Source organism: Pogona vitticeps, chromosome 4, assembly GCF_051106095.1.
Source record: "Pogona vitticeps strain Pit_001003342236 chromosome 4, PviZW2.1, whole genome shotgun sequence".
Lineage (NCBI taxonomy): Eukaryota > Metazoa > Chordata > Lepidosauria > Squamata > Agamidae > Pogona > Pogona vitticeps.
Window position 1 is genome coordinate 186,434,968 of NC_135786.1, and position 27,429 is coordinate 186,462,396.

Sequence of the window (27,429 nt, forward strand, 5' to 3'; positions counted from 1 at the left end):
AAACAGGCAGTGAGTAAGTAAAGCTGTCTTAATAGGGGAGCTATATGTTCCCTGTTTCCAGTGCCATACAGAAGTCTGGCTGCAGTGTTTTTGATCATTTGAAGTATTTTGGTTTATTCTGGTATTCAGCTTCACACTTGGCACAAAAACCAGCACACAAAGAGTCAAGAACTACACAATGACAAGGACATGTCTGGGAAAGTCCACATGCAGTGGAGTTGTCAGGGAGGGGGCATGGGGCAAAGTGGCACGGAGGAGAATCCTGTATGATCAACAAGATTCCTCTTCTGGATTGCCTTCATGGGGCAGAACATGGGGTAGAGGAGAGGACTAGGAAGAAGCCTCGCTACCAGATGGGAACATCTGAGCTCCAGAGATTCTTTCTTCCTGCTTTAAGTATTCTACTTAAGTACTAAAACCTTAAACACTGCAGGATCTTAAAAAAAGATATCCCTTCAGTGCATTTTAGAAATACTAACAGAAAGTACTTACTTTTTGTCTTGAATGTAGCCTTCAACTTTATGTAATTCTTTTCCGAAAAGGCCACAAGGCTTGAAATTTAACATACATTTGTCACCTGTACTGTGGAGAAAAGTATCAAGCTATAGCTTAAGGCTCTCATTATTCACACATAAAACATGATGGGGTGAAGATCCTCTTTGTTCCCTCTACTTGTGCAACTGCTGCATGAGTGGTTGGATTATCTCGCAGACGGTATGAGAACATACACAATTTATGTGAGCATAAATCCCATTTATTTCATCAGGGTGATCTTGTTTGACATGGCCAAGGAAGTAGCAGACCTCTCTGGGCATACTCTGTGCCATGCTTTGCATCCCAGTGAAGGACAAATCAGAGAAGTCCATATTACCTCATAAAAATCAAATCATTTTAAGTACCTTTAATGTTTTGATTACTATACCATGGGATTAGAGTGTCAGTTTTATGATATGATGGCTGAAGTTGTGTTGTGTACATTACAGTGCAGTAAGACTGATGATGATGGATGCCATGTGGTGGAGGGAAAATTGCCACAGCCAGTAAAGTCATCCTACTGGTGTCAATTTTCTGAAATGAAAGACTTACCCCATTCCATGGCTTCCCCATGACAAAGAGGAAGTCTCAGAACCTTTGGGGTGGTGGAGGTGGAGGAATTTTTTTATTTGCAAAAAAATGTATTTCCCTATGTAGCTTAAGATATGAAACAGTATTTCAGCCTGCGAGTGGGACCCTGCTGCATTTTCAAGCCAGGTAGCAAGTCTTCTTACTTGTGATTAGTTATTTCCATATTTCCATACTGCTCAATCCAAAGCTTGCCCACAATAATATTATGCACACAGCACGTAGGATTTGTCCATGTGTATGCTTCATTATGTCTGTAATTAAAAGAACAAAAGGTGTTAGGTTTACCCCTTTTTAAAAAGACATAAGTAGCACCTTTCTTAGAAAAGGCACATATATCTTGATGTTAACTATCCACTGTAAATAAATGAATGCAGAGTATAGTGGCCATACATACAAAAAAAATATAATTTTTTAGCTTTAGCTCACAACTTTACTAACAGGAGCAAGAGGTTTTCACATTAAACACTATACCTCCCGTTCCCAAAGACATCTTAACTATAAGATACCTCTCAATGAGGTAATTTTCAACCCCAGCATATCAGCTGTCCTGTATTATTTTTTAAATGGCAAATACATGCCTAATCTTCTTAAGCAGAGCCTGTGAATTTCTGGATTAAAAGAATATGCTCAGATACTAAATTGTGTTCTACTGAATTCTGTCACAAGAATGAATGGTAGCTTTTAATTCAGGCCCAATTAAACACTTGACAAGAACCCACAGTTATCAATTAGAGTATGGATATTTTAAATACAACACAGCGGTAGATGTGGGCAGGGAAGCATGAATGCTCCAGTTCCATGGGACCACAAAATATGTCAATGAACTGGCTCTCAGTAACAAATCTGGATTAGGGTGGCACACAGGTGTTTTGTTTTAGCAGAGTACAAACTGTCCTGGATGCCAGTCTTTTTGGCCTTTCTATTTCACCTCATTTCTATTTCACCTCATCTAGGATTAACACTAGACCAGTCGCAAGACCAGATAGGCGGGGTACTAAGGGCAGTGTTGGTTGCACCACCTGGCTGCCTTTGCCACAAACTGCAAGGAATGAAACAGGGAAGCCTCTGCTGCCCAGCTCAGGAATTGGAGGACGAAGGCAGCTGGATTGAGCAGAGACTCATGCACATCCACAAAGGACAATGAATCACATTGCTTCTACTGTAGATTCCAAGAAGGTCTTCGATGACTGTAGCTAAAATAACAAAGAGTCTTGTGGCACATTAAAGACTACCAAGTTTCACTTGGCATAAACATTTGTGGACTGCAGCTCACCTCTTCAGATGCACCTGAAAGCTTATGCCAAACAAAAAATTTTAAGGTGCCATAGGATTCCTTGTTGTTTTTGCTGTAATGTGGCTTTGTCTTTGGAGACAACAGCACAAAAGACTCCAGTAACTCACTGCTGAAAGGCATTTGATCAAACATATGAAGTCAGCTGGGGTGTGACCCGAGTTGGAAAAGGAGGGGGATTTCCCTAATGCTTACTTGATGATCAATCAGTTAAATATTGATCATGGCCAAGTACTGCAGCAGTGTCAACAGACAGATGGCTGCATACTATTTTTATTTCACTATCATGTTGCTTTCAGTAAGGACACTAGCCTTGCAACAGTCAGGACTGAAATTAAACAGTATAGCAAAACTTCTCATTATTACCACTGGCTATAACTTACAAGTATTTTCCAAGCCAGGACACAGAGACACTGTGCCTTCAACTATGTGATATGTTCTAGTTGTTTTAGACTAGAACTCCGAGCATTTTTTTTACCACCAGCCATGCTGGCAGGGGTCTGACAGGAGTTCAGAACTAAAGCATTTGGAGGGTAGCAGGTTGGAGAAGGCTGACTGCTGCGCGACAGTATGCACAATAAGGAGTACCCCCTTGAGGGTGATAACTGATCGGGAATGTTTTGGCCCGGCCCCGATGTAAGGAGCGACTTCTTCACGACGGACGTAAAGATTCGTTGTTATAAAACTTTGCCTGAATTGAGTTGTTTTGACCCATTTAATTTAGTTGACACTGAAGTTAATGTGAATAAAGTGGAGCCTGTTCAATTTTTAAAATCATCTCTGGCTCTCATTCCCACCCAAAAGAGGGAACCACCACCAGTTTTTGAAGAACCCGATCACAATATACTTTATTATAATACTGATCTAATTTTTTTTCCTGGTAGATGAGGATGACCATTGTTGTACTCATAATGTGAATGCTGTCATTGAGAAAGTCTTAAGACTAGTCAGTAAACCCCCTATCTGAAATCTCCCCATCTCTTGGTCTCATCCCCTGCACTGCTTGTATTGTTGCAGCATAGAGGCCCCCTAGTCAAAATTTACATAAGAAGAAAATAGAAGAAAGATTTCATGCATCTGAAAAAGTGGTCTGCAACCCAGAAAAGCATCCCTCCACCCTAAAATTGTTCACAAAGTTTCATAAGACTCTTCACTGGTTTTGCTGCAACAGACTAACATGGCTAACCACCTGGACATTTATGGAAAGAGCCTCTCTCAAAGCAGACACGATAAGCTCGATATGGCCAGCCATTCCATAGAGGCTCCAGAGACAGTAACTTGAACTCTTGGCCTTGGAAAGTGCAGTGTCTCCTTGCCTAAGCTCAGCCTTCCCTTCATATCATACACTTGCTCAGCGAAGAGTATTGTTCACTGTTTATCATTGTTCATAACAGCAGTAAACATACCACTAGCATTTTGTATGAGGCAATCAAAAGGCATTAAGTTGCCAAATCAACTTACTCAAGCAGTTCTAGAGTTATTATTCCCTTAGGTTCTGCTTCAACACTTTTCCCCCAGAATTTGAGTTTAGGATAAATGGAGCCGTGAAACACAAAGTCATTATTCAGTCCTTCTGCATAAAAAGCACTGACTGGTGGGTGATGACTAACTTGTTCCGAAATGAGTCTGAATCCAAGGTCCTCCCTAAATGCAGAAAGAAAGTGATAGTTGAGCAATAGCTGGAGCTTGTCTGCAGAAGGGGATAAAGAGATGATTCTGACGTACCAAGGTTGTACAAAACAAAACAAATTATTGAACAAAAATTTAAATATTATTCAAACATTCATGAGAACAAGTTATGTTTATCTAATGTCACATGCATCTAGTATCTGATCAGACTATACAGAAGAGACATTAAAAGCACTGGCAAATGAAGGATATAAACTGACACTAAGCAATGGCTAAACCTTCTAGCATATTGTGACCTCACAATCTGGGTAGCTTCACCTCATCTCCAATTAGGAATACTTGGATCAGGTCAACAACAATACATGATACAAAGGCAAGGGTAGGTGATATCTTAATTAGAGGACTAAAAATCACAGACACACTAGTTTTCAACCTCTATTGGTCTTCATCAGGCTGGGCCCCACAGTGCTCTGGGTGGTACAGGAAAAAAAAACACCTTAAAAGTTCAAAGAATCATGGTCTGATGTGCAGGCCGGGTCCCTTTGTTAAAAGGACGTTTCCAGTTAGAGGTGCAGCTTCAGTGGTCATCTCTCGTGTTGACTGGAACGTCTCTCTCAATTCCACTGAGCAAAGGGCTGCCAGTCACTCAACATATGTGCAGAGGGGCAGGTGGGTGGCATGCCGACTGGCAGGTCTTTGTCTAGCAACCTTGGGTAACCCAGGTCTTAATGAATTGCAATTCCAAGAAGCCTTCACCACCAGCTCTGCTAGCCAGGGTTTCTGGGAGCTGCAGTCCAAGAACACCTGGGTTACCCAAAGTTGGAAACCACTGACCTAGCAGGATAGGGAAGGCTAAAAATGTGAATGGAGATTGGGAAGCGACCTTCTAATTAATGGCAGATGTAAAATCTGCAATTGGCCTACACATCTGGTCATAAACGTTTGGAACTTTAAAGTTCTTTTCTACACCATCCATGGCAGCCTGACAAACACTGACATTTGTCAAAAACTAGCATTTGTTCGTTCGTTTGTTTTTAGTGGCTTAATAAAGGCAACATTTTACTTTGGACTGGATCAGCTCAGTAAGCTACTCAGTTAAATATTATGTGTTTTTTACCTGACCAGTTCATATGTCTCTCCAAGTAATGGGTTGAATGGTTTTCCTGTTCTTTCCCACTGAGAGGCAACGGCTGAAACAGCAAATGCTGCTACACACTGTTGAAAAAAAGATATTTATGTACACATTTATGCATAATGTAAATCATACCATTTATTCTGTCTTTGGAAGCATTCATTCTCATAAAATAGAAGTAAAAATTCAAGTAGTGCAGTAGCACACACTGACATTTAAGAAAGAGAAAAAGCTAGATTACCATCACTTAAAAATGAAAAGGCTTACATCCAACCTAGAAGATCAGATATTTAATAGCTAGTTTTCTCTGCCACTATGGAGAGGTCACATTAAGTTTTATTTTGTCAAGCATTCTTTAGCCAATCACAACAATTATAAATGCCATAGCGATAAACAGCCTTCCTGTTTTTCTAAGTACAGGAAACAGTATGTATATTCAGAAAACACCACATGCATTTTTTTTAGAGGAAGAATACCTGCATTCTTTCAACAGGGTCAGAAAGTAAGCTGGCTTTATGAATTAGATAGGTATGTTCCATATATTCTGTCAGTCGTTGTAGGAAACTCAGTGGCTCATTAAAAATTACCGGCATAGTAATCTTTGACAGCTCCTAGTAGAATTTTAAAAGCAGTGTTAAACTGTGTACAGATTTATGTATTTCATTATTAAATCTGAGAGTGGCTTATACTACCCTGATGCAATGTGTAGCTGTGCTGAAGTAAGACCAGGCACACCCAGCTGCACATTCCCATTCAATCACAAAACTGACTGGGTGACTTCAAGAGCATCATGCAGTCATTTTAACTTACCTCACATGGATGCTTTGAGAATTAAAAGGTAAGTGAGGAGGGGGAAAACCCCAATTTTTACAACCTTTGGAGCTACTTGAAATAAAAGACCAACAAAAGCTCCTTAGTAGAGGTGGGCACTTACCACAGTTTGGCAGATCGGGCCCACAGATGTTGTGTGAATGCCCCTGATTCCACACATGGCCTCCTCCCGCGGGTGCCCGGTCAGAATCAGCACTGAGGCCTTCCCTGCCCCGCTTCCTTCTCAGAGTGGGTGCCTACAGGAGAAGGTGGGGCACAGAATCCAGGGAACCTGTGCAACACCAGGGGGCCTGATCTGCCAGTCTGCAGTAAGTGCCCATCTCTACTCCTAGCAAGAGTTGGGTTGAAAGCTATCAATCAGTATGTCATGGTGGATGTGAGACACTGGCATTTTTAAGTGCATGAAGAAATTCATGTGCTTGTAATCTTTCTAGCAACTACTTAATGCAGATCTGTTTTAATGCTGGGCCATAAAAAGAAAAAAAACTAGCATCTTGTCCAATGTATAGTTAAGTTGCTATTTACAAGAGAGCTACCAGTTCACTGCTACTGCTCCTTCTTTTCGGTTCAGTTTCTTACAATAGTCTAATCCAGTGATTCCCAATCTTGTGACCTGGGTATTCCTAGACTACAATTCCCAGAAGCCTTCACCACCAGCTGTGGTGCTCAGGGTTTCTAGGCATTCCAGTTGAAGAACACCTGGATTACTCAATGTTGGGAACCCTTGGTCTAAGCCATTCATTTACTGGCACTCAACTGAAGATGAAGTGTCTGTAGCATTCTTGAGAACTTAGCAAAAAACTGGGGAAGAGGGAGGCAAAATCTGAAGATACTCCTCAGCACTACAGAATGTCAGTGAAATCATTTACTCATAACATATGTTTCTGGTTTGCTTTCTTGTCAGTTGGGAGTACTGCACACAATAATTTTTTTTAAGTTTCTGGGAAAAACATGAGCAATGCATGCTGTTCTATGACACAAGAACCCATATTATCAACTTCTTGTGGCCTCAACTCAAGTCCTGTTTTTATTTTGTTATATTGCTATTCCACTTTCAGTTTTATAAGAAGTCTTCCTATACACAGGAGGATTAGAATTTGTGCTTAAGTTGCAAGAATGTTTCCTTGGTTGCTATAGCCTTCATTGCAAATAAAAGAAAGCAAAGCAAAAAAGAAAACAAAGCAAAACAACAACAAAAAAACCAAACCCCACAATCTTTAAAGGGATAAGAAATGAACTGAGAACATTTTGCCCTTCCCTTCCTGGACCACACCTTTCTGTGGTACAGGGATCCCATTATTAGAACCTTTCTATCACATGTACTGATCTCTAAAGAGTCCTGTCATGCAATGGTTAAATTGCAGTACTGCACTCAGGCTTCTGTTCATGACAAACTCAATTCCGATGGGCTCAGGTAGCTAGCTCAAGGTTTACTCAACATTCCATCCTTCCAGGATTGATAAAATGAGTACCCAGCTCACTGGGGAGCATGTTGTTGTTTGCATCCTTGTGTTGTAAACCACGCAGAGGGTGGTCTAGCACTATGGGGCAGTATATAAGTCAAAATAACAACGGCTATAGAAAGTCAAAGGATCTGGCAATGTAGAAAAAATAGTTTAAGTGGTATTATGGGTAAGACATATCCATTTACTTAAAAATAGACTGTGAATCAGTCATTCATTTGTACAAGGAAATCAGCACACAAGATATTCAGCATAAAAACTGTGCATAGATATTTATTGTCAGCTTATGATTCACCTACCATTCCAATGCACTTTCTTAAGATGCTCCAAATACTAAAATCATTTCTGGAAAACATTGGAGAAGGCAAGCTTGTCCTAGATTGGAGAGGAGGCAAAAGACCAAACTCATTAGTCCTGAATAATTCACTTCCAGATCAAACATCTGTAGAATGTGTAGCAAGGATAGAGGACATATGACCCTCCAAATGCTGCTGGACTGCAATTCCCACCATTCTTCAACAGTGGCTGCACTGCTTAAAGCCTACTGGAGCTGCAGTCCCAACACCAGGAGGGCTATACGTCCCCTAATCCTAATGTAGAGTATATATAACAAAAACCAAACTCAGAACAAAGGTCTGTCTATGCTACAATGAACTATCTTGTTCTTCTCACAGCTGCACTCAAATAAGACTTGTGAGAAATTGTTGTCTAAAGCATTTTTCAGAAATTACAGCTAGGTTCCCCACCAAACCCTTTACAAAAGTGATGACCAGCAAACATTGCAGCATCGGACTATAGGAACCAATCTGGACAACTTATTTTGTCAGGAGCTGTGTCAGACACTGCACTAGCAAGCAGGAAGCCAACAGGAGCAAGTACTTGCCAAAATTTGTTCTCCATGTATTAAAAAGCAGTATATTACCTTTGGGTAAAATTCAGCATTAATAATAACAACCATAATCGTAATATTATTATCATTTGTGATCCAGTTGAAAACTAGTACTTTGCAACAAGTAAACACAGATCAGCTTGATAATGGAGTGTTTTGAAAGAAAAGTACAAGGAAAAGTATGTACCAATTATAATTTCTGAAAAACAATAGAACTGTTAACATGGTACTTTGATTGACTGTTATGAGAATAGTGTGCAACTCACCTATGAAGTTTGGAAACAAGCTCATTTCTTTTCTAAGCAACTGCTTTCCCGATTATCATACAATTCAAAAGAGTTCTGAAACGTACTCAGCTGGATCACAAGCAATTTCTCATTTAATAAAATAAGCACTGAAGGGAAACTAAATTTTCTTCAACTACTGCATATTACTGTGCAGAAATATAGCTATGGGTGGCCTTCTTTCTTCTATTTCTAAAAGTCTAAATGTGTAGGCATGAACACAGTTTTTTTTCATGTATTTATTTTTAAAAGCTCTAAAATGTTCTGCCACTCATTTAATAGGTTCCCACAAAATAACACCAGAATGCAGGTGGGAAGCAGTGTGAGTTGCCTCTGCAAGATGACTGCAACCCTCTCCAATTACTGCCAGAAGCACAGAAACCTGCAAAACCAGTTAACTAGAGCCCATAATGGAACAAGAGAACAATGAACATGCATATCACAGGTAGTAACAGTTCTACACTGCCACCATCTCAACCTCTGACTAGCTCTTTCTGCACATATCCTCTTTGGAAACTACTTAGGTACAAGTTACATCTTCAGTTTTTTCCATACTTAACTCTGCACAAATCACTAATTCCTCTTCTTGTCATACAATTCCATTCTCAAATCTTCACCATTAGGTACACTAGATGGACAGAATTCCTACTAACCTACCTCATAAACTTGTGAGGTTAAAGTAGACAAATATATATTGTAAGTTGCTGTAAGCCATTATGATACAATAGGGAAGACAAAATTGCATTTGTCCAATACAAACAGCACAAGATTTATTAGTCAATTCTATGTCAGGCTAAAACAGTCACTGAATATTGCAGAAAAACAAACAAACAAAATATATGAAATGAGCCAGCATAATAATTTCATTTGGAATAAAATGGGAATGCAATTTGAGCTACATGGGCAATAAAATTATTGTATAGGAAGACATGCTACAATTCAAACCATTATACTTTTTTTGGTAGTCATCTGACCTGGGAAGTCCCAATCAAAATGGTATTTCCCTGAAGGATACACTGTTGCAGCAAAACTTATATTTCATAATGCACATGTTTTATCTTACTAAATAATCTCATAGAACATCCACTGGAATGGCCCGTATGCAACTGAACCTATCTGAGATTTTATTTGGTAACATTACAGTATTGGAGAAAACTACATATTCACTATTCTGGTGAGAAAACAGTCTTTGTAGTAGACTGCTCCACCTTCAAACTATATGAGCTCCTCACGGCCCCTTTCCTACTTCAGATTTTGTTTTTACTCTCCTTTGGTATCCCACAGCTGCAGAAACCTTCCCCAATCTCACTGAGAGTCACAGTGGCTTTAGGAAGGCTGGCCTCCGAATGATCTCCCCTAAGCAGTCCTGCCAGTTTGAAGTCTCAAGTTTTGCCCTCCTTTCTTAACTCTTTTTCATTTTCTCTCTTCTCTAATTAAAGTGTTTCATGCTTGTTCACAGCTCTCAGATGAAACGACGTCCTAGTCAAGACAAGAGGCAAATAAATCCTACACTGATAATTCTCTGTTCTAACACTCTTAGACCACATCTGGCTCAGTTAATATCCTACCAGCATGTGACACTGTGGACCATGCATGTTCAAATGTTAGTGTTTCATTATGTGAAGTTTCATGATCCCCATGTTTTAGGACAAAACAAGCCAAGCTCCCAAAAGAGAAAGATAATGCAGTGGAAAGTGTAAGTCAAAACAGTTTTCTGTGAGTTCTATTTAACATTAATATTAAATTGCTCAAATCTGAAGTATACTATATTTCAATAGCAAAGACAAATGTGATTTGCTACAGATATTATTAATAAACTCCATCTTTGCATAGGAATAGGATACCATACTTTGGCAGATTATTCAAGTTGAACATTATTATCATTCTGATTTTTTTTTTAAAAAAGGTTTTCACGTTACACACTGCATTAACCATTATCTCCAATGCAGTATCTATCGTGTTACATTAATACTATGTATTTCAAACACATTTTGACATCACAACTTTCCCCCAAAAAGTCTGTGAAGATACTGAGTATTCTTTGCTTGAGAATCTCAAATCCTTCAGGACAGCAAGAATTCACAGGCTCCCTGCAAAAAACTGTAAACGTTAGAACAAGTCTAAGTGTGAAGTAGAGACATGTTGTAAATATGGCTAACAAAGTGCACTGCCTTTAACTTAACTTAGAAGACTCTCCTCTCTGCCTTCAGAACAGAGGTGAGAACAGGTGACCCTCTATGGGAAAGTTCCACCAGCCCTACCCAGTATAGCCAAAGATGATGAATGACTGGAGTTCCAATCTGACATCTGAATGGCTACTGAACTACTCTCTCTCTCTCTCTCTCTCTCTCTCTCTCTCTCTCTCTCCTTTCACTGAACTTAAGGGGAGCATATTTGGTAAAGAAGGAAAAGACCCTTCACAGGGCAAACTTGCATCCAGTTAAAATTTTGACTCTACTTGATGGGAGACAGGAGGACCCTTTTATTAGGACAAGTGCCCAGTCCAGGATATCTGAAAAAGAATTCAGAAGTGAGACAAAATGTTCTCAATTTCAGAAACAACCTGCAACTGAAGATCAGAAACAAACAATTCTTACTTATCAGTATTACAGTACCAGATTTTTTTTTAAAAAAATCAAAATTTATGCTCCCAAATCAGTACAAAGTTCAAGAATGTGTTTTACGCCAAGAGTGGGCAAAATGCAGCTTGCATGGCCAAACTGGCCACCCTCTCTCTCCCTCTCCATCTATCCATTGGAGTGTGTGTGTGTGTGTGTGTGCGCGCGCGCGCGCACGCACGCACGCACGCACACACACACACACACACACACACACACACACACACACACACACACACACACACACACACACACACATTGAATATATAGATATGCATGTTTATTTTATATATATTTACATATAAAAAAATAAACATGCTTAGAAAGTCCCACTGTGTCTTTCAGGGGTCATGGAGAACAATATTGCCATCACCCCCCCACCCCAACCTTCCTCTTTTAAAAACTGACCAGTAGAAGGCACAGGGAGCTTATCAATATTTTGGTGGGGCAGGTGGCACAAGAATAGGTGTGACTCTACCAAGGTTCAGGGGTGACCCTGTGTAGTCCCCAGATCTCTGGAAATTGCCTGCTCCTGTTTTATAGTCTGCAAACTCTTTTTCTGCAGCTCTGCAACAAAACAGATGGCAAAGAGCTGAACTGTGGGCTACCTTTATTTGATAATCCCAGCTAGAGAAAACCACTAATTAATAAGATTTATTGTATATACTTTTCATTGATTCCAAGAGTGTGCACTGGTTGGGACCAAATCAGTATTTAGCCCTAGGTGTCTATGAATCTCTGCAGTGTTTTGGTGAATGAAGACGAAAGGAAAACAGAACTCCATGGTTTCATTTCAATAAAAACATTATTTCATATTTGCTGAAGGAAAGCTGTGCAATCTAACAGTGCCCTGGAATAAAGAATATGTACTACTTTCATCGCTGCAATTCAGAAGTGGGGATGAACATAAGCAAAAGGTCTTAATTATAGCAAATATGAGGTTCTTCTTTATCTAATGCTATTTTAAAAAGAGGAAGCAAAGAGAACATTTGGTTCTTCAAAACCAATCAGGGGAATATAGCTATTCTGGTAAAGCAAGCAATGCTTTTAGACTACATTAAGTTGAACATGTCCATGAGATGTGACTAAAATAGTCACCCAAAGAAATAAATCCCCTATTAGTATTACTATCTCAGGTCACAAATTAATGTAGCCCACAGTTCTGCTATTTGCATCTATTCCAACACAGAGATGCAGAAAAAGAGTTGTTAGGGGGTGACTTCTGGCAAGCCACTTTCCCCATTTTCCACTAAACATCAGGACTGTTATGTATCTTGCAAAACCGTTTAAAGAACTACAGCAATTATGTCAAAGTGAGTATCGTCATCAGCATCTCACATTTTAATGAATACAAGTTTGACCTGAAACAAAATGCTGTGATGTGGACAATGGCATTCCATCTTGCACCATTTCCTGAACATTCAGGACCAGTTTTCCTATCACACCTTTTATGTTCTACAGTATTTTATTCTCAACTATAATTGGGGTTTTACAGAACACTAGTCTCTTACACGTCTAACAGATAGCCTGACATTCCCCTTGTTCTATAATCACTCTCCACCATGATCCAAGGGTCAAGGAACCAGATTTGTGTGATGCTGAAACACCTAAAATACTACAATAATTAATATCCAAGATTCACATATAATGCCTTATGCTTGACTCCTCCCATTTTGCTGCCGCGTCTAGGAAGCCACTCACCTGATGGTGGAATGTGTGTCCCCAGACACAGAGCTACAAGTCCAGAAATTAAGGGATAAAGAAAAGGTGATGGACAGTACTTCTCAAATTCTGCCACTGCTAATCTGCATATAAAACAAATGGCCCCTATTTCAGCAGAGGCCTCCAACATATTTTATTTATTATTATTTTATTAGACTTATACCCCATCCATCTAGACCAAAGGTCTACTCTGTCCTACATACTGTCCCTGATAATTCCATTAGTCAAATGAGGGCCTCCTTACTTCCAATCACATTATGAATATGTATTTAAACGAGAGAAAACACTATTACCAGTCAATACCACTTCATCCTGTGGATGTACTGTAGTTGTGTACACACACACACACACACACACACACACACACACACACACACACACACACACACACACACACACACACACACACACACACACACACACACACACACACACACACATCAGTTTGCCGATGACACACAACCCTATCTCTCCTTTACATTTTTTTTGCAGTGGATACTATCCAGGTGCTTGAACGCTGCCTGGTCTCGGTCCTGGAATGAACCAGGACTAACAAACTGAAGCTGAACTCAGAGAAGACAGAGATCCTCCTTCTGGAGAGCTCTTCTGACAGGTTAGGGGACCATTTCCCTAGATTGGATGGAGTAATGCTTCCTCTTAAGAGACCGAGTTCAGAACCTGCATGTATTCCTGGATCCAGCTTTCTCATGGGATTCCCAGGTTGCAGCCAAGTCCAGATCAGCCTTTAACCAACTGAGGCCGATTGCTCATGTCTGCCCATACTTGGGGGCAAGGGGGCCCTGAAAACGTTGGTGCATGCACTGGTGACCTCCAGTATCATCCATCTACTATAATGTTCTCTACATGGGGCATCCCTTGAGACCAACCCAGAAACTACAGCAGATCTAGAGTGCATCTGTCAGGCTGGTGTCAAATGTGAGTAAATTTGACACATGTCTCTCCAGTTCTGGTTCACCTGCACTGGTTATCTGTGACACAGTGGGTCAGGTTCATGGTTTCAGCTTTAACTTACAAAGCCCTCCACTGTTTGGGACCTTGGTACCTGTTGGAGCACATCAACCTGTGTCACCAAATCCTTGCAAGCCATGTTCCTACAGACTGCCACACTGAGGCAGACCAAAAAGACTTCCACCAGAAGTTGAGTCTTCTTAATTGTGGCACCAGGTTTTCAGGGCATCCTCTCATGTCAGCTGCCAAATTGTGTTTGCCCATCCATCTGGTGATGCTGACTTATTTATTCCTTTCCCCTCTATGTTTATTGATTTGATTTTGTTTATTCTGTCTCTTGTTGTTGTTGTCATACTGTACTATGTGCATTGTCAACTGCCCAGGGTAGTACATGGCATTAATAAGGTGGTATAGAAGTACACACAAAAACACAAACACAAACACACACACATACAGAGATTTACACATTGTTCTGGTGCAGAACAGGAATATTATCTATTATCAAAGTTTACTTAAATGTACAGGGATGGAATATGGTTACTAAATGCCATACAAGTAAGCAATGGAATGTCTTACTCACTGATACTGTAAGCTCAAAGTACAGGTGCTTTTTCTCCCTTATACATTTAGGGTTTTTTAGATGTCATTTTCCAAAGAGACCACTGTAGAAGACCAATGTGCAGATACTTTCTGTAAGATGTTTTGCCATTGGAAACTCCTGCTTTCCCCAGGATTACTGGCAACTGTGACTACTTTTACCTGCCTACCATAGAATTTCAGTACTCCAAAATAATATGGCAAAATTTATTATTTTTTTGGTGATATTACACTTCCAAAGAATTCTGAAATTCCATGAAGATCTCATTTTAAACCTTCAGCCACTTTCTTCTGCTGGTTTAAGAACACAAGAAGATCAGATCAGACATACTATATTGGATCTGATGATCTGTTCATACAACAGCCAATCTATTGCTTCATGGAGCAGTGGTTAAACTGCTGTACTGCAGCCAAAACTGTGCTTCTTACCCAGGGTTCAATCCGAGGTAGCCAACTCAAGGTTGACTCAGCCTTCTATCCTTCCGAGGTCAGTAAAATGAGTACCCAAGCTCGCGGGGGGGGGGAGGAGTGTAGCCTACATAATTAATTTGTAAGCCACCCAGAGAGTGCTTCAAGTGCTGTGAGGTGGTATACAAGCAGCATGCTTTGTTTTTGCTTTGCCCTAGGGGAAGCCCATCAGTAGTACAGTACGTGAATACAAGTACAGTGGACCCTCTACTTAAGGAATTAATTTGTACTGGAATGGTGGCTGCAAGTCGAAAAGTCTATAAGTCGAATCTCCATTGACCTACAATACACAGAAAACCGATTAATCCCATAACCAGTGGTTTTTATTCTATTTTTATTCCATTTTGGTTTTTTTCTGGTCTGTAAATCAATTCTCTGGCTGCAAGTCGAATCTAAATTTTGCAGCCAGAGAAGTCTGTAACTCGAAAAGTCTGTAAGTCGAGCCGTCTGTAAGTCGAGGGTCCACTGTATATCATCCCTTTTCTGTTCTCTGGCAAACAATATACAGAGGATTCCTACATTGCTTCTGGAAGAAATATGCAGTGATATTGACTAGCAGCTATTTTTCAAGGCCATAAGATCTATGAACGTAACTAAACTTTATTTCAAGTCATACAAACTGGCAATCATCCCTTCCTCTTGTAACAGTGAATTTTACAACTGAATTACACACTGTCTGAAAAAGCTATTATTTTTGTGTCCTGCATCTTTCATCAGATAAGTACAGTGAATTATTCCAAATTCGAGCATTATGGGAAATGAACAAAACCATCTCCATATAGAACTCTTTTACACTACACATAATTTTATATACCTCCGCCAAGTCTTTCCTTACTCTTTTTCCTCAAATCAACAACTGTAACTACAGTATTTTAACCTTTCAACATAGAGGAGTTGCTCCCATTCCTTCATAATTTCTCCTGTGCAAGATGAGAATGGCAATTTTCAATTTCTTCTCTAATTATGCCCAACCTGGAATTTGCCTTTTAACAGCAGCTGTCAACTAAGTCAACATTTTCAATGAGCTGCCTACCACAACTGTAAGATCCCCTTGTTGGTCAGCTACCACTGGCTCACATCCTATGAATGTGTATGTAAAGCTGGTTTTGTGGGATTGGATCTGTTTTGCCACAATATGTACTACATTAGACTTTCTCATTTTCTTGCCCACTGTTACAGTTTGGAGGGATTATTTTGCAGCTCTTAATAATTAATTTTTATTCTTACCACTCTGCATAATTTAACATTGACAATAAACTTAGTCACTTTGCTATCCGCCCTCAGGTTATTCATGAGAAATATGGTGACCAGTGACAATTTTTTTTAGCATATATGGCATGTTCTTTATTATTTTCTCTACAACTATTTTAGAATTGTGTACAGCATAAGACAAAGTTCTAAACACAAGAACTCAAAATGAAAATATCTTATGAAACTAAGATTCCATCCCAAGATCAATTGTTCCTCTCTTATATTCTTCTTCTTCTTCTAGATCACACACTGCATTCAAAATACTCCTAATCCCAAATTTTGTTCACATAATTCTTTAATATACAATATAAACAGAACTGCAATTCAAGTGTCATGAGATGTATTTATTTACAACTTTCTTTAGAGGGATACCAGTTAAAGACAAAGACAGACATTTCCTCCACCTCACAAATACAAATAATAAATGTGAAACAAAAAATGAACTGAAACAAACAATAGTAAAACAGTGTTCATACATATTTATATGGCAACTGTAGTGTAATGACAACATGAGCAAAAGCTCTAAGAATCGCAAGACAACAAGAAACAATAAACAGCTTTATATGCTGAGGAAATATGGTTCAAGTAAAATTTTTATTTGTTTTCCCACAGGGGGTCTGATAATTTACATCAATATATTTGTAGAAACCAGTTCCCTAAGTAATGCCAAGTGTCAGGTCAACTACTGCAATATAATTTGCATAAAAATTAGAACCAACTGAGAATAAGTATATGGTCTTGTTTTTATTTCTCAAGAAACATCCCTGCTTGCAATAGGTTAAGTATGTTACCTAAAACCCATTAAAAACAGCTAAAACGTATCCAATAATTATCATCATTGAATATAAGGGGAAAAAAGGTACATGACAATTAGGTGCATGGAGTTAGATAAGTGGTATAAAAATCTAGTGATCAAAAAGACTAATGAGAGACATATTTAGTGGAAAGTAAAGAAATGCCAGGGGATTTGGGAACAAATATGAGCTAGATGTCTCTAGTCACCTCTTGTTTACAATTTTGCAATATAGTTTTACAACACACCTTGTGGAAATCTGCCAAAACTACTGTTTGTTTCTTATACAAAAAGCTATTTTGGGCTCTTCGTTGCTTCTTTACAGTAAGAAAAATTGTCACAAAGGATTTTAACTATTCTTTTCTCTATATTCTGCAAGTAAGAAAGATGACTGCAGACCAAACAGGATTAGAGCACTATATCATTCTCTAATGTGGGACAGGATGTGGAAGACTACAAAATTATGTTTTGAAAGTAATTAAATAAGGCAGAAGGAATCCTGAGTGTTAATTTACTTAAATTCAATTGTGCCTAGAAATTCATAATTATTTTTTCCAGTCCTCCCATAATTATTACTGAAGCACAGATACTTTCAATTCATTTACACATCCTATCTGCACATTTGACTATAAGCAGAGTGCATGAAAATGTGCCAGGCACATGAAAGAGCAGCATATTTAAATGCATAAATTCATTTTCAGTAATTAAGATAAAGGTCACTATATTCAGAGGAATAAGTGCCAGTTATAGATTAGATTCGAGCCCTGTTTGAATTGCAAGCAAAAACAAATTTAATCATATTACCTTCTCCTTAGAGTGAAACTTGAGAAACAAGGTATTTGTTACGTGTAACCACAGTTCTATTGTCCTCTTTTGCATATAAAGTGTTGGGAACAGATGAAGTAAATATGTGACATGCTTAAACAGTATGACCTTTTTACTTTCAGTGCTCTTATTTAAAATATCTATATATCTCTGACTTATAGAACAGAGCTAATTCAGACAATGTTTAGGAGATCATGTAACTGGAAACTAAAAAAGCCAAAAGGGACAGACATTAAAAAAACATGAAGAGAAGACCAGTATTGATTTCAACAGGACACATTTAAATGAGTTAGAAACATGCACTGTTAAGAATTCATGTGATTAGCTTGCATCATGGTGCAGTCACAATGTCCCCCCCTCCACTTAATATCCCCCTGTGCCAAAATTAATCAAGACGTTCACACTAAAAGACTCTTGATTCATCATGGTTGAAAGGAAAAGGCAAAAGTATTTCCAATTATCTTCTGCAGACACCAACCATACTTTGTCCAGCACAGAGAAGAAAGCACAAAGTCTCTCTAGGTGTTACTCAAAATCCTACCTGTGTTTTTTGATGCCATTGGATAGCCTTTCTCCGCTTTTGCAGGGCTTTTCTTCAGACACATCAGATGTTATAGTATCACCAGAATCCATGCTATCTTCTAGTGAATATGTTGCCACAGTTTCAAAGCCACTCAGTGATCTTTCAGATTCTGAATCTGTAACACAGGTGAATTGCAATGAAGCCAACTTTAAGCTAGTCTTTCACAGACTAATGGACACCTCCCTTGTGGAGAGTACTGAAACTTAAGTAGCCTCTCTCTGCTGTACTGATGACAGCATTTGTCCAGTGAGAATTTAGCACTAGTGGAGGCTGAGTCTCTGGCAGAACATGGGTGAGCAAATTGTTCAGCACCAAGGAGCATAAATTGATGGTGAAAGTGAGCAGGGATAGACACGTATGAAGTATCAGCAGAACATTTCACCTGTACTTAAATACTAGATTCTGTAGATGAAGCAACTACAGCAAAAACAGACACTGCGAGCTGTTGTTGATACTAACCAGGTTTCATTTTAGACAAGATTAAAAACCTGCCTGGGATTAGGTTGTAAAATAAGAGCTGCTCATGTAGTCTGAGAAAGAGGCTGCTCCAACTCCCTGTCTTTCTTTTTTTTTTTTTTCACATTAGTCTTCAACCTTAATAAACACAGCATTTCACTGAACAAGCCAGTCCTGCATTACCAGTTGACTATTCCAAGTCAGATAGCCACTGGATTAAATGATACTTTGCTCCAACAATAGAAGTACAAAAAAAGAGTCAAACATAGAAAAGCAAATATATTCAAGAACAAGCCAAATCAAATGATTAAGGGCATTTTTTCCACACCAAAGAAGGCATAAAAAGTAGAAACCCACTATCACTGCTATATAAATATGTTATATATATATATATATCAGTGGTAAGTAATCACCTCTCCAAGTGGAAAAAAAATTCCTATTGGTTAAGATATGCCCTACTGGGTGTCTTCCAGACCCTACTTTGTTTCACCTTTTCTTGCCACGTGATTACAGAAAATCCCAGGAGATCACAGGATTAAGTGGGACTCACATCCTAACCTTAACTGTCTTACTCTATCACCCAGCATTCAAGATCATTAGAATATGAACAGTAAAATTAGGGGCACTGCTCTCATGCACTGACATTCAGTGTTTCCCACCTCTATACTTTTTAAGAACCATCTCGTGAGGTAATTGGCTCCACTGTCATACTGCTCTAGCATTCAGGATCTGAGATTCCCCCTACCTTCTTTCCCTGTAGGAATGTTTGATAAAATCCTTAACGGTCTTTGGGAAATACAATTCAACCTCCACCTTTCTATCCAGTACAGAAGAAAGTGGGAGGGGAAAACACTGAGGCCTTGCTCAGGATATATTCAGCTTGTGTTACAAAGCAAACCCAGAATCAAACTAAGCAGGTAAATGATTGTAGTCAGCTGGTATCCGAATATGTTAGTCTACTGGGCAAAAATCAAAATGTACCAAATTAATCCTGCAGCACAGAAAAACATTTTGAGGCAACAGAGATCTTCTAGGTGCAGTACCCTGTTCTCTTGACAAGTATACCAAGCTGATGGAAACTTCCTTTTGTTTTTTACAAACTTAATACAGATAAAGGAACTGTAATTGAACGACACAGAAGGCAGGTTAATGTGTGCAATTTAGAGGTCTGTAAAAGAAGAGATCTGAAAAGTTCCACTTAACCTCCAAATGTAGTTACATTAATTAAAGAGAACTATAGTTCACAAGGCTCATTACAAAGTTTCACTTTGTTAAGCATCCTAAAATCGTTCTTTCTCATAAAACTGTTTTTTTAATGGCTTGGTTTAACTGACCAAGGCTGTTTCACCATCACAATTCTAGATCCCATTTGTAAAAGGGGAACTATACCAATCATCAGCCACTATTTTACTTCATCACAAGCAGTTTTAACATGAACAGCAGCACTTCAGTTCTAGACTATCATGGGTAATACAGTACTCTAAGATTTACTAAGAAATGCAATAAACTCTACCTTTCAACTAAAAGTAGCACGAAGGACCTAAGAATCCAGCTACAACTGAGGTGTAAAGAGTATGATACATACAGTTTCCTAGAGTAAATCTGGATACAATCTCAGGATACAAGTGTACACAATATATCTTAGATCAGTGGTTCCCCAGCCCTTTTGGGACCGCAGACTGGCTAAGCCTCTGAGGAAGGCGGGGCACTCCCCTGCGTACTCTCGGGCGCATGCGCAAAGTGGTGGGGGAGCATGCGTGCATGTGCTAGTACCGGTATGAGTGCTCCCCCACCCCTTCGCGCATGCGCAGGAATGCCTGCATGCCCTTGTGCACGCCCACTCACGCCGATGCTGGCACATGTGTGTGCTCAAAGCAGCTGTGGGGAGGGGAGTTCAGGCGGGGGGAGGTAGGTCTGTCTCCGTGACCTGATCTGGCTCGGGCCACGGACCGGCATCAGGCCGCAGACTGGGGATTGACGACCTCTGTCTTAGACATCTAAACAACATCTGTATACATCTTAAGAGAACCATCTTAAGAGAACCAACATGCTGGAGGACCATGTTTTTCATTACAGTGGCTTCTAGAATTTAGAACTTTACAATTAGAATTTTATGTGGCATAAGGTAATGGTCAGGTGATTTCTATCTCTCAATTGTTTAATAGTAGGAACAGCAAAGTTAACTTTTTCCCATTTAACGTATGTTGATGAAATGGCAAAAAGCTTCAGAAAACCAGGGCTGGACTAATGTGCAGCAAATTCCTAGGCTTACAATGTGCTCATAGGCACCCTACTCTGTACTTCTATGCCTTTTGTACCAGGCTCCGGTTGGTCTGCCTTAAGGTTTTAAGTAATGAAGTAGAGAGGCCTGAGGTTTGCTCACCAGTGACATAATGCATGTAAACAACAGAATCAGTTATGCTGTTTTTTGCTTTATGCAAACAGAGGTAGCAGTTCTTTTAAAATGATATTTGCATAATGAGAAAGGAAGTCACAAACCAGGCAGGAAGCTACCAAGTAGATTACATCCATCTTCATAACACTGCCTAGAAGGAAGTGCCAACAGCCTAGAAGTACCAAGCCAGCTTTTCAAACCATTTACTGTATTCTCTACACCAGTGGTCCCCAACCTTGGGCTTCCAGATGTTCTTGGACTACAACTCCCAGAAGCCTTCACCACCACCTCTGCTGGCCAGGATTTCTGGGAGTTGAAGTCCAAGAACATCTGGAGGCCTAAGGTTGGGGACCACTGCTCTACACCACTTCTTCATCTGTGGTCCTAGCAATGAATTTCCTAACTTTATGACACATGGGATCTACATCTTTCTTTTATTATTCTGAGGAAAGCTCTTCAGCCCCATTCTTTCTGCTTAACCAATTTGCATGAGGATCTCAGGCCTCTCCTCCCATCTTTATCCCTTCTTCCATGGAATCAAATCAATATACCTGGCTCCTGTTTCTTAGTGCAAAGATGTTATACAACTACAGTATTAGTAAAACTATTCTAAGGTGACTTTGACATTGGAGCCAGCTGCACCGTTTCAGCAGCAGCAGCAGCAGCAGCAGCAGCGTTATTTGTGCACCCAGGTCAATTTCAGCAGCTTTCTTCTTTCACCAGGTACATTACTCCAGTTCAATGTAAGACAAACAAAAACACTTCAATAATACAATGTAATAATCTGTGTGGTATGTTAAGTTTTTATAAACCAAATGTGGGAAATCAGGTTCATACAGCCCTTGTGGTTGTTTCAACCACATCTCAGCCTTTGAATTATACTCTTTTTAAATTATTATTAATGTCCTTGTCTGCACTTAATAAAATGGAACAGAGAGCAACAGATGGCAGTGAGCCCAGGAGTGGCTCTGATAGAAATTAAGCTCTGCTGCATACAGTGTTTACATACGTACTCCTAATGGAGTGGATAGGCCAGTGCACTAGCTATGGTTGCTCACACACATTGCTTCATTGTTTTGCACTTTGACATATTCTCTCTGTCCCAGACAAAAATGTTTTATTGCAAGCTCATCAGGGACAAGATGGTCTCTTACTCTGGCATGCTGGAACATGTTATATTAAATATATATGCAATATGATCCTGGGAATTAATCGAAATCATTCACATTTTGACATGGATTCAGTTTTCTGTGCCATACACTTACCTGAAACGGCATCATAGAACTGTTCCTCGCTAAGGATGCTCAAAGGTGATGACCCTTTGACTAGTGACTGCTCTAATTCATGATGTTCAGTGGCTAGTGTTTCTAGAGCTTCAGATAAGATCTTGTTTTTCTCTTGCTCATGCTCCAGTTTCAGATTCCTCACCTATAAGTAGAAACATGTATGAATAAAATCTCATCTCTCCCAAGAATGTGAGACTAAAAGCTATTTCAAGAATAGACTCCAGTTTGCAACTGAACCATGTCAACAGCCTTCTACAAGTAGGTTAAAAATACAACGCAAAATTTGCACTTGCCTCATGGTTTTCTCTGTGTGTTAAACAGTTACATAAAACAACTTCACTAAACCAAATTTGGCAAGTAAATTCAGAGCATTATGAAAGACAGTGCAGGCTTACTAAGATATCTCCTTTGTATAATTCCCAAAAATCCTAGTATTAACTTGAAGTGACACGAAAGGTAAGTGACACGAAAGGTAATTGTCCTGCAGCACCTTGAAGACATGCTTATTTTGTGCTGGTTAGGTTAGCCCACAAGAGTGTCCACTGTAGACCAATATATAAAAAAAATCTGGAACATTAGCATCCTAAAAGAAAACACACACACACACACCACATCTCCCTGCTTGTCCACTTGGGAATAATTTTTATTAGCCACAGGCAAGTAGCCTGTGGAGTCAATCTTGACCGTGTAGTGAATGGCCTGTTAGTTTTACGTTGGATCACATTCTCATTTAAAGATCAGTCTTACACTTTGTGACAGTTCCTCTGGAAGCAACAGGTGTGCAGAACAGGGTTTTTTGCCAGCTTTAGGTTGTACGACACAAAGGTGTTCCCCCAAATCAGTACGGGCATAGCCACTGTTATGCACAGAATCATGGTTTTCTAGTTTGATTAACACAATATATAATATGTAATTAAGCACTGAACAAAGTTTGGAAAACTCTGCTACTCCTGCATCCTACTGCTTGGTGAACGGTGTTTGGAGGTATAATACAGCATTAATGGATTAATTCTAATTGTTCAGAACTACTTTCAAAACTCTTTTCGAGATGTTATACTCTAAAATCTTTACAGATCTTCCAGTGTGCTGTGAGTCTACAGGAGGAGAACTACAGTACTTCAAATTCCTTTACATAAAAATTCAAATCTGTATGTTCTAGGTCAGTGATTTGCAAATGTGGCATCTTTTTTCAGATCCTAGAAACTCCACCCAGTATGGCTAATCAATAGGTAGAGATTCTACCTAACATCCATATATGTTGTTCCAGTTCTAATTTATTTCCTGAAAATTCCTGGTCTCCTGTAGAATACTTTCCACAGTTATGAAGCCATGAGATAAGAGAAGGAAGTCTTTAATCGCTACCACTGGCAGAAAAATATAGTGGAATTTTTTGGTAATTAAAGACTCCCCCTTCCTATCCTGTGGCTCCTAGAGTTCCCCCACAATGAAATAAATTCCATAGGCGCCTCAGAGACTTCAGGAGAGAACTCAGTTGTATTTACTTTCCAAAAATTGTCACTACTGATGACTTCAGCAGCCTTATGTAACACCAGTTACACCAATAAGATTCCAGCCAGTGCAGGTTTAGATCTTAAACTGTGATGAATGGCCTTAATAATTCAGATGTAAACATCTGGAGGCGGCTGTGTGGGCTCCATAGCCGAAGTAGGGCAAAAAGATCTTTCCTACAAGTAAGATTGTAGATGCTGCTATCTCAATTTAAGAGCTTGTTTAGTAAATTTCTTGCAAATGGAGCAAGAGGCTGGCTGATGGGATTCACCAAGACAAAAGAGACCTTTGGGTAGTGTGGGTGGCATGTAAGTTAAATAAATAAATAAAAGAGACAAGTGCTGTGGCCGTCAGTAAAGGGGATTTTATTAGGACATAAAGTGCACCGTTTAAACGGTGCAGAGGAGGCCATAAACTAGCAAAAAACAAGAAAAGGGGATAAAGGGCGGACTAGGGAAGGGGGCAGCAAGGGAGGTAGAACAGGAAAAATCTCACAGAAGTCCCTATTGAATACGCTAGCGAATGGAACTTGTCGGAGAGAAGAAAACTCAGCAGCGGCAAAAAGACACTGAGGCACTTGCCAGGATGGGTGGACCATGTGTACTGAGGGGACGGTCCTAGCGAACAATGTTTAAGCTCTAGAAGATTCTGGAAACCTCTACGCAAGCACAGACTAAACCCATTAGTGTGCATTCAGAGACCATGAAGAAGAACATACATTTTGAATAAGTTTATAATGATAAAAAATTGCATATGCTCTCTATAGTACATCATGTCACCATGTTTTTACCGCTGGGAACAAGTTCAGTGGTGCACATCCCACTCGTCACCTCCTCCCTGGCACCATATAAATACAGACCAATATGCAAATTAAATATTGTTACACATGATTCCCTGTTCTTCACACCTTTATGCTGCATAACTTTATGCTGCTTGTTTTTATTTCTGAAAGATCTGCATTCATAAAGCATTCTTACAATATTTTCAGTTAGGCATGATTTAATAGAAAAGGTTACGTTAATATACGTGTAATAAGTTCTTGCTTATTAAATAAGTATAATAAAACATCAATGCTAAGTCATATCAGCAAGAGAAGAGGCAAGGAAGGAAGGAAGGAAGGAAGGAAGGAAGGAAAAGGGAAGGAAAAGAAAGAAGAAAAAGAAAAATGAGAGCTTTTAAAATACTAGAAATCCTATGGTTACACAAGGATGGATTCAAAGATTGGTGAGTAAAGTGGTGCCTCGACTTACGACTACCCCGACTTATGACCATTTCAAGTTACGACCAGCTCTGGCCACAAAATTTTGCTTCGACTTGCGACCAGAGCTTCAAGTTATGACAGGAAAAAAGGTGGGAAAAAAGTGGGGAATTCAAGTGTACAAACTGTTAGTTGGCGAAGAAGCTGCTTCTTTGTAGCTCTTTCACCCAAACGGTTAGCGTGTGTGTGTCGGAAGAGGTTTGGGACTGCCTGGTGCTGCTTTCTGCTTCAGGGTTTTGCAGCGTGGGTTTGGGCTGGGGGGTTATGTTTCTGTGCTGTGATATATTTTGGTGTTTGTGTGGGGGGTTTTTTTGCCCCAGGATGGGGCTTGCTGTGTTGTTGTTTTCATGTTTTTTTCCCCACGTCCGACATGTTCCGATGGGGCTTGCAGTGGTGTGTGTGTGTGTGTGTGTGTGTGTGTGTGTGTGTGTGTGTGTGTGTGTGTGTGTGTGTGTGTGTGTGTGTGTGTGTGTGTGTGTGTGTGTGTGTGTGTGTGTGTGTGTGTGTGTGTGTGTAATTCCCCCCAGGGCCGGAACGGATTAATCGTGTTACAATGCATTCCTATGGGAAATGGTGATTCGACTTATGACCATTTTGAGTTATGACCATCATTCCAGAACAGATTAAGGTCATAAATCAAGGCATCACTGTTTACAAAACAGGGTTTTCCATGTATCAGCACTTCAATTTTGGAACTCATTCCCAAGAGAAGTCAGGATGCTCCAGTTCTGCTCAGCTTCCTATGAACAGCTAAAATTGCATTGTTCCTAAAGGCTCTTTGTCTCTTAAGATTGGTTTTACTTTTTTTGTCACAGAATGTCTTAAATCTGCCTTTAAATAATACTTTAAATCTGTTTAATTCATTTTAATCCATCTAATGTAAATCACTTTGGGGATCACAGTGAGCAGACGAACAATTAAAAAACTGCTTCAAATAAATATTCAGAAAATCTAAAATTAGATGAATAGGCCAGAAGACTGTTGCTTCGTAGCTGCCAACACACACATTTGTGGAAACTGTCCTACTAAAAAGAATGGGACTTATACCTGCACAGCAACGTATCGGATGCCTCTTTATGCGAGGCTGAAAAAAGTTGATCCATTCACACAACAGACCACTGTGCATGTGGCTGAAACAAACAGGATTCTAGGCATGTGGCCCTTCTCTGCTTTGATCCTAACATGCCAGGCTACAAGTGTCATCAACTCTGCCAGATAGCTAATGACCAGGGATGGTGGGAGCTGTTGCTCAACAGTCTGGAAACTCAAGGAAAGGCCAGTTTCAAGGATAGCAGATAAGCACTGTGTTTGCAGTTAGTTGCCTCTTATACTGTTGTCTTGCACATTTAGGACTCAATATATTCTTAACTATCCCATCTTGACAATGTATATAGGCATTAATTGATTTTTTATTATGTATGTTATATTATGTGGGAATATTTTTGTGTTTTATTATTCATGTAAGCCGCCCCGAGTAGACTTTGTCTAGAGGGGCAGGGTATAAGTCCAATAAAAGTAAAAAAGTAAAGTAAAGTGGTAAACAATGACTGTACGGAGACTAAGCAGCTCAACAATAACTGCTATGTGGGAAGTCCTACATGTGCAAGGAAGGAGTGTGCCAGATGTGCTCATTCCTGATCCCCTAGACACCTTCAAGTAACCTCAGACAAGAGAACAGTGGTTCCCAATTTTGGGTCCTGCAGAGTTTACTACTAGATCTCAACTTCCAGAAGTCCCCAAATAATAGTCCCTGACAGTCAGGGATTCTGGGACTTGCAGCCCAACACCTGTGAATATAGGGATTAGAAACTGCCATTCTACACTGAGCACTTTCTTTGGGGTGGATGAAAGGACCTTTCTCAGGAAGGATGTTCCACAAGACTGCTAAGTGTTATCTCAAGTAGCAGGGTTAGAAAATACTTAGTTGAGAGATAGGAGGATTGCTGCCTGTCACAGTAGGCAAGACTGGACTAATGTATTTGCGAAGGCTTTCACGGCCGGGATCTAATGGTTGTTGTGGGTTTTTCGGGCGCTCTGGCTGTGTTCTGAAGGTTG

General features: G+C 39.7%; 2 protein-coding genes across 8 annotated transcripts in view; one reads left to right on the forward strand and one right to left on the reverse strand.

Annotated features, from left to right (window-relative positions):
• Positions 1 to 27,429, forward strand: part of LOC144589116 (uncharacterized) — a 231,996-nt gene that overhangs the window by 83,874 nt on the left and 120,693 nt on the right. The gene's annotated exons all lie outside the window — the stretch shown is intronic.
• The window catches only part of OSBPL1A (oxysterol binding protein like 1A), an 82,762-nt gene that overhangs the window by 13,842 nt on the left and 41,491 nt on the right, over positions 1 to 27,429 (reverse strand). For 6 of the 7 annotated variants that reach the window (XM_072998857.2, XM_078392618.1, XM_078392619.1 and 3 more), the window contains 8 exons: positions 22,587 to 22,749; positions 18,429 to 18,585; positions 7,771 to 7,846; positions 5,654 to 5,788; positions 5,163 to 5,260; positions 3,878 to 4,060; positions 1,269 to 1,376; positions 493 to 582 (listed from right to left, as the gene is read on the reverse strand). In XM_072998857.2, the coding sequence (XP_072854958.2) occupies positions 493 to 582; positions 1,269 to 1,376; positions 3,878 to 4,060; positions 5,163 to 5,260; positions 5,654 to 5,788; positions 7,771 to 7,846; positions 18,429 to 18,585; positions 22,587 to 22,749 (1,010 nt within the window). Of the gene's footprint in view, positions 1 to 492; positions 583 to 1,268; positions 1,377 to 3,877; positions 4,061 to 5,162; positions 5,261 to 5,653; positions 5,789 to 7,770; positions 7,847 to 8,626; positions 9,210 to 18,428; positions 18,586 to 22,586; positions 22,750 to 27,429 lie in introns of those variants that run through there. The other variant, XM_078392621.1, reaches the window with a different exon arrangement.